The 12,754-nt window shown below is 47.7% G+C and overlaps 1 protein-coding gene across 4 annotated transcripts in view; it reads left to right on the forward strand.

Annotated features, from left to right (window-relative positions):
* The window catches only part of adamtsl3 (ADAMTS-like 3), a 782,675-nt gene that overhangs the window by 568,140 nt on the left and 201,781 nt on the right, over nucleotides 1-12,754 (forward strand). For all 4 annotated transcript variants that reach the window (XM_085968860.1, XM_085968862.1, XM_085968861.1 and 1 more), the window contains exons 13-14: nucleotides 4,349-4,553; nucleotides 5,415-5,562. In XM_085968860.1, coding sequence (XP_085824986.1) covers nucleotides 4,349-4,553; nucleotides 5,415-5,562 — 353 coding nt within the window. The remainder of the gene's footprint in view (nucleotides 1-4,348; nucleotides 4,554-5,414; nucleotides 5,563-12,754) is intronic.

Consider the following 12,754-nt stretch of genomic DNA (forward strand, 5'->3'; position numbering starts at 1 on the left):
TGACAAAAAGGATGACGACATCACACCTGGGCGACTGTCAAAGAGTCTAACTGACGCGAAAGAAGTGTTCCAGCAAGGACTCGGAACACTAAAAGGCATGACAGCGATGATTAAAATTGAAGAAAACGCAAGCCCAAAATTTTTTCAGGCCAGACCGGTACCTTATGCGATCTGCCCAGCCGTCGAAGCAGAGCTGGAAAGTCTGCAACGTTCAGGTGTACTGTCCAAGCTAGACTGGAGCGAGTGGGCTACACCCATCGTCCCTGTGATGAAAAAGTTGTTGAGCAGCACGCCTGGGGAACCAAGGAAGGTTCGCATCTGTGGGGACTTTAAGGTAACAGTGAACCCGGTCCTTCACACCGTACAATATCCACTTCCGCGGATTGAAGATACTTTCGCCTCGCTATCTGGAGGGAAACGCTTCACTAAGATTGATCTGGCCCAGGCGTATCTGCAAATGGAGGTAGAAGAAGCATCAAAAAAATACCTCACAATCAACACCCATAAAGGTCTCTACCAATACAACCGGCTGATATTCGGGGTATCATCAGCTCCGGCTATTTGGCAGAGGGCAATGGAACAAGTCCTGCAAGGGATCCCAGGGACCCAGTGTTATTTGGACGACATCCTGGTCACGGGCGAAAATGACAGTGATCACCTTGCCAACCTGGAGCAGGTGCTCACTAGATTGCAGGAATATGGGCTCCGAGCTAACCGCCCCAAATGCGAGTTTTTTGGAAAACAGATCTCGTATTGCGGCCACGTTATCGATAAAGAGGGGTTACATAAGTCCCCAGAGAAGATTGAGGCAGTAGTCAAGGCTCCAGCACCAGAAAATGTGTCACAACTGAGGTCGTTCCTCGGGCTGGTAAACTACTACCATAAGTTCTTGCCAAATTTGTCTACAATACTACACCCACTGAACACCCTACTGCAAACTGCGGTGCCATGGAAGTGGAGTGACGAATGTAGACGAGCTTTCCAGAAGAGCAAAACACTAATCACATCGAAAGAGGTATTGGCCCATTACAACCCAGCATTACCAATTCGGTTGGCATGTGATGCGTCACCCTACGGCATTGGAGCGGTGCTGTCGCACAAATTCTCGGACGGCTCAGAGAGGCCAATAGCCTTTGCGTCACGATCACTAACCTCAGCCGAGCGTAACTACACCCAGATTGACAGGGAGGCCCTCAGCCTAGTGTGGGGAGTGAAAAAGTTCAATCACTATCTGCACAGGCAGAAATTCACCTTGCTGACTGATCACCAGCCTCTTGTCTCCATTTTTAATCCAAAGACGGGCGTTCCGGTGATGACTGCGCAACGACTACAAAGATGGTCCCTTTTTCTAGGTGCGCACCACTATGAGATTGAGTATAAGGGCACGAAACAGCATGGAAATGCTGATGAGCTATCACGCCTGCCACTGCCTACTGCGGAGGAAGCACCAGCAGTGGATCCTGTCAAAATATTCCATTCGACTGTAGTTGAATACCTACCGGTAACTAACGCTTGTATCGAAAAGGAAACCCGAAATGACCCGACACTGTCTCAGGTATATGATTTGACGGTGAAGGGATGGCCAGCACATGGCGACTCACTGTTGCCAGCATTCTCGACAAGGAGAGAACAGCTGTCAGTGTGCCGGGGGACCTTGGGTGGAATTACCACTTGGGATCCACACATCAAGTTAAGGGATAGAGTGCTCAATGAGCTTCATGCGGGTCATCTGGGAGGGGTAAAAATGAAATGCCTAGCCAGGGCTTATGTGTGGTGGCCGGGAATCGATAAACAAATCGAGGACCTGACCAAGAGTTGCTCAGGATGCCAGAAAGTCCAAAATGCACCACCACAGGCCCCTCTACACCCATGGGAGTGGCCCTCATCTCCATGGCAACGGGTGCATATTGATTTTGCTGGTCCATTTATGGACTCAATGTTTTTAATAGCCGTGGATGCGCACTCGAAATGGCCTGAGGTCATCAAAATGTCCTCCACCACCACGGAGAAAACTATTACAGTCCTACAGACCATTTTTGCCAGGAATGGCTTGCCAGAACAGATTTGCTCCGACAACGGACCACAGTTTGTGTTCGAAGGGTTCCGGAGGTTCTTGAAAAAGAATGGGGTAAGGCATTACACATCCGCCCCGTATCATCCAGCCACAAATGGATTGGCTGAGAGGTTCGTACAAACCTTTAAGAAGGCAATAAAGGCTATGTACAATGACAACATTCTGCTGCAGCACAAGGTGGACAATTTCCTGTTCGCCTACTGGAATGCGACACATGCAATCACCAACCAGGCCCCAGCCATGATGTTCTTTAACCGAAGGTTAAGATCTCGCCTGGATTTGCTCAGACCAAACGTACAAAGAGATGTTGAGAATAAGCAATTCCAGCACATCCATGAGAAGTCAACAAGGAGCTTCAATGTAGGGCAACCAGTCTTGGCCCGTGACTACCGAACAGAAAAATGGCAGCCAGGAACGATATGCACACGGCAGGGCCCATTAATGTACACAGTGGACGTTGGGGAGAGCATCGTGAGACGCCATGCTGACCAGATCCTAGAGTCACAGGAACAAGTCAACCCCATGCCTCGCCCATACGTACCTGGTGATGAACCCGACGTACAGGTCGCATCTACCCCAGAAACAGTAGCATCAGATGAACCAACCGACGACAGGGGGGCAGAATCACCTCCGCACCAAGAGCAAGACACTCGGGAAAGGCGCTATCCAGAAAGGATCAGGAAGCCTCCCCAAAGACTGAATATATAAATAGACTATTTTCAGCTAATGTTGCATGTTAAAAGTGTTAATTGTAATTAGTTTGATATTTAATTGTTAAATGAGTGTTATGGTACTGTTAATCTAAAAGGGGAGGAATTGTAATGTATATACCTTTAAGTGGGGAACTATCTTTTACAGCTCATGTATACTGCAGTACCGGCAGTGACCACACCTGTATATAGCACTGAGTAGTAATCTGTACAGATCAGTTCCCGTGTGGGCCACGTTGAGTAAACACCTGTTGTACCGTTCTCCTGCAGTCTGTGTCTTATTATACATGGACACAACAGGCGGGTCAAAAACCCAAAAGGGGAAGTCCCGCCTTCTTCCCGACAGGTTCGGGAAAATCTACCCCATTAACTCTGTTTCTCTCTCTACAGATGCTGCCTGACCTGCTGAGTATTTCCAGCATTTTCTGTTTATATTTCAGATTTCCAGCATCCGCAGTATTTTGCCTTTGTATTAGAGTTATACGGTCATTCATTCACTTGGTGTTTGGAGGACTCTGCTGTGTGCACATTGGCTCTTGTGTTTACCAACATAACAACAGTAACTGCTCTTCAAAAGTAATCCATTGCTTATAGAGTGCTTTGGGATGTCCTGAGGGTATGACAAGGCGCTACATAAATACATAGCAAGGTACTTCCCAACAAAGCTACAGTAAAATTAAAATTGTAGTGTAGTTGTTTGAGATAAAAAGAAGTTAAGATTCTGATCCGTGACTATGTTTGCTCGGATCACTAGTTTTTTGTGATGGTCACAGTCCGGCCAACGTCCCGTCAACTTCATCAGCAGGAAGGGATTTCATTCGCTGAGCCTCAGTCAGTGGGAGACTCCTCCTCCTCATTCTGCAGATCACTGTCTGCTACCCGGGGACCAGCCGCGATTCGTTGATTCCCAGACAATCAGGATACCTGCGCTGCTGAATCACCCGGGACAGGGGAGTGATAGGAGCCCAAGGCTCCTCACCTTAGCCCCAGCCAAGGACAGAGCATGATAGCAAAAAAAAAAAAACTTTTACAGAGCATGGATGAACTCGCAGTTGAGTGCAAGGTGGTGCATGCTATCGCAGTTGTATTTGAGGAGGAAGCAAGAAACCGAATGGTAAATTCTGCCCTGCTAGTTCAGAGTCTCATCGGACAGGAGTGCGGGTCAGAGACAAAGCTACAACACTAACGCTCATTCCCCAAACTGCACTCCCATTGAGCGAGACGCCTTGCTGGAAACACAGCGTCACTGAATAAACCTTTAAGTTACAAAGCAACTTTTGTGAGATGGTAGGTAAATAGTTTGACAAATATGCTCTCGGCAAAGCTCGTGTTTTATAAGTCAATGTTTTTAATACTTTTCGCCTCATGTCAGTTATGTGATGTATTGCCTTAATGAATTCGCTTTAATACAGCACTGGATCAACCACTGTTCCACCAGGTCTGCAGTGAACATCAGAAAATGTGCTCCAGGTTTTCCCGCCCAGTGAATAGCACCAGGGGAGATCTTCAGATACACACAAGTTTATTCTGATGATGTTTATCGGACCATGTTTTATTTTACCAGCTGGGAAAGCAACCCTTGGACTGCGTGTTCGGTTTTCTGTGGCGGTGGAATACAAACACGAAGTGTTCCTTGTATTGAAGAGAACATGTATGGTGAAATTATTTCAGTGGACGAGTGGAAGTGCATGTACACTTTTAAACCGACACTAATTCAAAACTGCAACCTTTTTGACTGCCCGAAATGGATTGCCATGGAATGGTCACCGGTAAGACATACTTTTTTTTAGCTTTTTACACATGACTCCATTGTTTTGCTGGTTAATCAGTTATCCCTGCATATATTAAACTTGTTAACAGCCCAGATTTTCCAACCAATGTTATTTATACCCCAGCGATAACCCATTTGGTTTGCCGCCAGTGTTAAAATTCTCCGATAGTAAAATCTAGGCTCATGTTGTGAATGATTAAAACCAATGCTTCCACATTTTTATTATAAAAAGTTGACAACTGTAAGAAATAGACGGTCAATAAAGTGAGCTTCGGTTCAATGTTAACATAAACATAGAGAGAGGATAGACTATACAAACATGGATTCTTTCAAAGCTGATTATAACATATGTATAATATATTATAAAAATAGTCCTGTACTGAAATTTTTTAAAATTTGCTCATGGGATGTGGGCGTCGCTGGCAAGGCCAGCATTTATTGCCCATCCCTAATTGCCCTTGAGAAGGTGGTGGTGAGCCGCCTTCTTGAACCGCTGCAGTCCATGTGGTGAAGGTACTCGCACAGTGCTGTTAGAGAGGGAGTTCCAGGATTTTGACCCAGCGACAATGAAGGAAACCGCGCTACACTTCCAGGTCAGGATGGTGTGTGACTTGGAGGGGAACGTGGAGGTGATGGTGGTTCCATGCACCTGCTGCACTTGACCTCCTAGGTGGGAGAGGTCGTGGGTTTGGGAGGTGTTGAGACCTCCCAAAAAATATTATTTTTTTTGTAGTGTAAATGAAATGAATTGAAATGAAGAAAAACAATAAGAGAGTACCATTTCTTAGATTGTTTTAACGGCTAATATATGCTCTTTGTGAACAAGCAACTGGTAAGATTCTCTTTTGTTTCCTTACAGTGCACGGTGACATGTGGGCGAGGCCTGCAGTACAGGGTTGTATTGTGTATAGATTACCGAGGGCAGCACACTGGGGGCTGTAACTCGCAGCTCAAACCACACATAAAGGAGGAGTGCACTGTACCAATTCCATGTTATAAAACCAAAGGTAATTATATAACAAAAATGCCTTTCTTGCTGTCTGTACAACAACTCTTCCTGCACAGTCTGCTAATTGAGAGGACCGATTTCTTCCCATTGCTGGGAATCATTAAATAGAGTAATCTTGTGTACACTTAAATTCTAAGGCCGGAATTTTCCCATTAAAAAAGAAACAGGTGGGTTTGGAGCATGGGGGGGGGGGGCCAGTTAAATTGTTAAAAATGGGATTCCCACCTCGAACCCGCCCACTTCTGGTTTTGCCGGCGGTGGGACAGGGGGCGGGCGACCAACCCGCTCCCAGGGGGCGTCACCTCAATTTAAATATTGTAATGAGGCTGGAAGCCTCTCCTTTGACCTCCATTTTGAATTTAGCTGCCTGTAGATGGGTTTCACACAATTCGTGAAACCCGGCAGTTAAACAGAGGCAGGGACTGCTGGATCCAGGAGGTAAGTGGCTTCATACCTACCTCCTGGATCCAGGGTCCCTACCTTACCCACACCCCCCATGATCGGAGACCCCACCATGAGCCTCCCACTTTCCCAAACGATGATGATGAGGCCGGCCCCGATCCTCCGGCCCCTCGCTGATCCACCGCACCACCTCCCCCCCCACCCCCCGATCACTAGCCCCCTGTGACCCCCGACCTCACCAATCCCCGACCACCCCCCCATCGCCTGTCGATCCCCTGCCAATCCTCGGGTCGGTTCTAGGACCACTGCTTTTCTTGATATGTATTAATGACTTGGACGTGAGTGTACAGGGCACAATTTCAAAATTTGCAGATGACATAAAACTTGGAATTATAGTGAACAGTGAGGAGGGGAGTGATAGACTTCAAGAGGACATAAACAGGCTGGTGGAATGGGCGGACACGTGGCAGATGAAATTTAATGCAGAAAAATGCAAAGTGATACATTTTGGTAGAAAACACGAAGAGAGGAAATATAAACTAAAGGGTGCAATCCTAAAGGGGTGCATGAACAGAGAGCCCTGGGGGTATATGTGCACAATTCATTGAAGGTGGCAGGGCAGGTTGAGAAAGCAGTTAAAAACGCTTACGGGATCCTGGGCTTCATGAATAGAGGTATAGGGCTGGATTTTGTCAATGGGGACATGATGGAGGCAGGCTCAGCAGGCCAATTAAGGGACACCTGGTTACAGGTGATGCCCGGGATTGGCATTTCATCTGTCAAGAGCTTTTGACAGATGAAATATCAGCGTTTGACAGCTCTGTGAAGCTGTCAAACACTGACAATCTGACTTCTAACTTGAGTCCTTCTCCACAGACTCAGTTAGAAATCTCTCCAGAACAGAAAGCTGAATGCTGCAACTTTTGACAGCTCGCGGCCATTCTGCTTTCTGTGCCGATGAGATGAGGGACTCCCGAGACCTGAAGGAAGGGAGCCTGCATTAGTAAGTAAAGGTAAGTAAAACTTATTTAAACACTTTACACACACCAAACACACTTACCTCTGCACTCACGCACCCATCACTCACCTGAACACCAGACATCTCGAACCTTCCAAGCCCTTCAGCCCAACGGTCCGCCTCGCTAACTTGCCGTGGTTTGGAGCTGTCGGGAAACCCTCACTTCAGGGCTAAAAATAGGGATTAAGCCAAAAACTGCCTGTTAACAGGCAGTTAATTGGCACTAATCCCCTTCCCTCCTCGGGGAGGCAGCTCCCAGCACAGGTCGGGTACCCGCCTCCTGGAAAACGGGCATGGAGGCGGGTTGGGGGCAGGAAGGGTTCGTGCCCCATGATTCTGCAATTTTAACACCCCACACACCTCCATTTCCGTCTCCACGGCCCTGGGAAATTCGAGCCCATAGAGTACAAAAATGTAGAAATTATGATGAACCTGTATAAAACACTAGTTTGGCTCAACTGGAGTATTGTGTCCAATTCTGGGCACCGCACTTTCGGAACGATGTGAAGGCCTTAGAGAGGGTGCAGAAAAGATTCACAAGAATGATTTTAGGGACGAGGGACTTCAATTACGTGGATAGACTGGAGAAGCTGGGGTTGTTCTCCTTAGAGCAGAGAAGATTGAGAGGAGATTTGATAGAGCTGTTCATGAGGGGTCGGGACAGAGTAGATGGAGTGAAACTGCTTCCATTGGCAGAAGGGTCGAGAACCAGAGGACACAGATTTAAGGTGATTGGCAGAAGAACCAAAGGCAACATGAGGAATAACTTTTTTATGCAGCGAGTGGTTAGGATCTGGAATGCCCTGCCTGAAAGGGTGGTGGAGGCAGACTCAATCACGGCTTTCAAAAGGGAATTGGATAAGTACCTGAAGGAAAAAAAATTGCAGGGCTACAGGGAAAGGGCGGGGGAGTGGGACTAGCTGAAGTGCACTTGCAGAGAGCCGGCACGGGCTCGACGGGCCGAATGGCCTTCTTCTGTGCTGTAACCATTCTATGATCTATAAACATTTGGTCAGCTTCCATCCGCATGGAATTACTGCCCAACTTTACCTCTTCTCTGCTACCGTTTGTTGTGTATGTACCTTTAAGAGAGAACTGCTTTTATACTGTAGTACCGGCAGTGACCACACCTGTATATAAAGCCGTAGCAGGCTTCTGTACTTTCAGTTCCAGCATACCCTCTGTTCAGTAAACACCTGTTATTACCGTTCTCCTGCAGTCCGTGTGTTATTGATACGCGGACACTGCAGTGGCGACGAGCAGGTTCGAACTCACCTGCAGTACTGCATCACCTCACGGGGATCCATCCCTGAAAAGAAGCTTCTTGGAGGTCGAAGCCAGAGCAACGGGCGTCGACCGTGGGCAACCGCCCAGTGATCCATCGGAGTTCAGTGAATCGCAGGGGAAGCTGTGGAGAGCTGGGCTTGGCTCCCCAGTCAAGGTGTTCCAGCAAATCGTGCTGGTAGCAGGTAGTGCGCTGACACTTCCGGACTGCGGCGGGCTTGAGCTCGATCGAGCGGCTCTGCAAGGGGGCCGTGCAGCGTCGTCGGGAAGGAAAAGAGAGAGAGAGGGTGGAGCGCACAGGGCGCGGTCGGTGCTCAAGAGCCGGGCAGCGTTAGAGAAAATAAAAGAGGGGAAGGAAAAGAGACGTGCAGTGGACAGCGTCGAAGAAGAATAAAACTAAGGAATTTAACTAACAAAAGAGAGATGCGCCGAAGCCGCGGGGCGCCGCCATTACTATTTAGAACGCTAGGAACAGCATTGGCAGCAAGGGGAAGAAGGAAAAGCGCGGGAGGCGCCATTTTAATCCATTGGGGAAGAAGGAAAAGCGCGGGAGGCGCCATTTTAAACCACCCAAGATGCCGAAGAGTGGCAGTATCACTGCTTTCGACAACGAAATAGAAGACTGGACCATGTATGTGGAAAGAATTGAAGAGTACTGCAAGGCAAATTGGGTGGCCGATGAAAAGAAGGCGTCGGTATTATTGAATTTGATGGGCGCGAGAACGTACGGCCTATTGCGGAATTTAATTACCCCAGCTAAACCAATGGAGAAAAGCTTTGAAGAGATTGTCCATATCTTACAGGAACATCTAAACCCTACACCGCTGCTGATAGCAGAAAGATTCAAGTTCCATAAAAGAAACCAGCACAAAGATGAGAGTAATGCTGACTATCTTACGGAATTATGCAAGTTATCGAAGCACTGCCAGTTCGGAGCAGGACTGGCAGATACCTTAAGGGATAAGTTTGTCTGTGGGCTCCAGAGTGAAGGAACCCAGAAACGACTACTTTCAGAAAAGGACCTTACGCTAGAAAAGGCTTTCAGCGTGGCAGTATCCTACGAAGCAGCAGCACGGGGAGCTGCGGAAATGCAACAGAAACCGCAAGAATATAGCACCAACGAAATGGCATATGGAGCAGAAAAGTGCTATCGCTGCGGCAGAACAACCCATGACCAGAAGGACTGCTGGTTTAAGGACAAAGTATGCAGGCAATGTGGAAAAGTGGGACACATAGCACGAGTCTGCAGGTCGGGAAAGAAAACCAACACTAAAAGAACTACTAAGGAAAAGTACAAGAAAGTAAAAAAAATGACAGACAGTAGTTCAGAAGATCAGGAGAGTGATAATGACTCCGGGAGCAGGAGACTAAGTTCTCTAAAGTTACACAACGTGATCGCAAAGGAGGATCACCGAACCATTTGGGTCACCCTCATGATAGCAGAGTCCCAAGTAAAAATGGAATTGGACACAGGATCAGCCCTAACAGTCATGAATCGATGAGACTATGAGCGGCTATTCTCACACATACCCTTGAAGGACACGTCCATTGTATTGAAGACATATACGGGGCAAAAAGTCTACCCCAGAGGAAAAATAAGGGTGCCCGTTAAATACAACGGCAAGGAAACACAGAAACTGTATCTCTATATACTACAAAATGGAGGACCACCATTATTGGGACGTGAATGGATCCGAAAAATACAATTGGATTGGCATTCCATTCAGGCGTTAACTGTGGCTGACAAAAAGGATGACGACGTCACACCTGGACGACTGTCAAAAATTCTAACTGACGCGAAAGAGGTGTTCCAGCAAGGACTTGGGACTCTAAAAGGAGTAACGGCAACGATAAAAATTGAAGATAACGCAAACTCAACATTTTTTAAGGCCAGACCGGTACCGTACGCGATCCGCCCAGCCGTCGAAGCAGAGCTGGAGAGTCTGGAGCATTCAGGTGTGGTGTCCAAGGTGGACTGGAGCGAGTGGGCCACACCCATCATTCCTGTAATGAAGAAATCATTGAGCAGCACGCCTGGGGAGCCGAAGAAGGTTCGCATCTGTGGGGACTTTAAGGTAACTGTGAACCCAGTCCTGCACACAGTACAATATCCACTTCCGCGGATAGAAGATATTTTCGCCTCACTATCTGGAGGGAAATGCTTTACGAAGATTGATCTGGCCCAAGCGTATCTACAAATGGAGGTAGAAGAAGCATCTAGAAAATACCTCACGATAAACACTCACAAAGGTCTTTGCCAGTACAACAGACTGGTATTCGGGGTTGCATCAGCTCCGGGACCCAGTGTTATTTGGACGACATCCTGGTTACGGGCAAAAATGACAGTGAACACTTTGCCAACCTGGAGCAGGTGCTCACTACATTACAAGAATATGGGCTACGAGCCAACCGCCCCAAATGCGAGTTTTTCAGGAAACAAATCTCGTATTGTGGCCACATGATTGATGAAGAGGGGTTACATAAGTCTCCAGACAAGATTGAGGCAGTAGTCAAGGCTCCAGCACCAGAAAATGTGTCACAACTGAGGTCGTTCCTCGGGTTGGTGAACTACTACCATAAGTTCTTGCCAAATTTATCTACAATTCTGCACCCACTGAATGCCCTGCTGCAAACTGGAGTAGCATGGAAATGGAGTGATGAGTGTAAGCATGCCTTTCAGAAATGTAAATGCCTAATCACTTCAAAAGAAGTATTGGCCCACTACAATCCAACACTACCGATTCGGTTGGCATGTGATGCGTCTCCCTACGGCATTGGAGCGGTGCTGTCACACAAATTCCTTGACGGTTCAGAGAGGCCAATAGCCTTTGCATCGCGCTCGTTAACCTCAGCCGAGCGTAACTATGCCCAGATTGACAGGGAGGCCCTCAGCCTGGTGTGGGGGGTGAAGAAGTTCAATCACTATCTGCACGGGCAGAAATTCACCTTGCTGACTGATCACCAGCCTCTTGTCTCCATTTTTAACCCAAAGAAGGACGTTCCGGTGATGACGGCGCAACGGCTGCAAAGATGGTCTCTTATTCTAGGGGCACATCAATATGACATAGAGTACAAGGGCACGAAACAGCATGGAAACGCTGATGGGCTGTCACGCCTGCTGTTACCTACGGTGGAGGAAGCACCTGCAGTGGACCCTGTTGAGATATTCTATTTGACCATAGTCGAATGTCTACCTGTTACAAACTCAAGTATAGAGAAGGAAACCCGAAATGACCCGACACACTCTCGGGTCTATGATTTGACGGTGAAGGGATGGCCAGCACATGGCGACTCACTGTTGCCAGCATTCTCGCCAAGGAGAGAACAGCTGTCAGTGTGCCGGGGGACCTTGATGTGTGGATCCTGAGTGGTAATTCCACCCAAGTTGAGAGATAGAGTGCTCAATGAACTTCATGAGGGTCATCTGGGAGGGGTAAAAATGAAGAGCCTAGCCAGGGCGTTTGTGTGGTGGCCGGGAATCGATAAAGAAATCGAGGATATGACCAAGAGATGCACAGGATGCCAGAAAGTCCAAAACGCTCCACCACAGGCCCCGCTACACCCATGGGAGTGGCCCTCATCTCCATGGCAACGGGTACACATTGATTTTGCTGGTCCATTTATGGACTCAATGTTTTTAATCGCCGTGGATGCACATTCGAAATGGCCAGAGGTCATCAAAATGTCCTCCACCACCACGGAGAAAACTATTGCAGTCCTACGGACCATCTTCGCCAGGAATGGCTTGCCAGAACAGATTTGCTCTGACAATGGACCACAGTTTGTGTCCAAGGATTTCCGGAGGTTTTTGAGGAATAATGGGGTAAAACATTACACATCTGCCCCATATCATCCAGCCACAAATGGATTGGCTGAGAGGTTTGTTCAGACCTTTAAAAAAGCAATAAAGGCGATGTATAACGACAACATACCACTACAACACAAGGTGGATAATTTCTTGTTTGCTTACCAAAATGCGACACATGCAGTCATCAACCAAGCTCCAGCCATAATGTTCTTTAACCGAAGGTTAAGATGTCGCCTGGATTTGCTCAAACCAAACATAAGACGAGATGTTGAGGATAAGCAATTCCAGCACATCAATGAGAAGCCAACCAGGAGCTTCAAGATAGGGCAACCAGCCTTGGCCCATGACTACTGAACAGAAAAATGGCAGCCAGGAACGATATGCACACAGCAGGGACCACGAATGTTCACAGTGGACGTTGGAGAGAGCATCGTGAGATGTCATGCTGACCAGATTCTAGAGTCACAGGAACAAGTCAAACCCATACCACGAGCATGCGCACCTGGTAATGAACCCGAAGTACAGATTGCGTCTACCTCAGAATCAGTGGTATTGGAAGCTGACGAACCAACCAATGACAATGAGCCAGAATCGACTCCACCGCAAGAACAGGATACTCGAGAAAGGCGCTATCCAGACAGGATCAGGAAGCCTCCTCAAAGACTGAATTTATAAATG

The sequence above is a fragment of the Somniosus microcephalus genome, chromosome 27 (genome assembly GCF_052327205.1).
Source record: "Somniosus microcephalus isolate GS21.2 chromosome 27, FLI_Smic_1.0, whole genome shotgun sequence".
Lineage (NCBI taxonomy): Eukaryota > Metazoa > Chordata > Chondrichthyes > Squaliformes > Somniosidae > Somniosus > Somniosus microcephalus.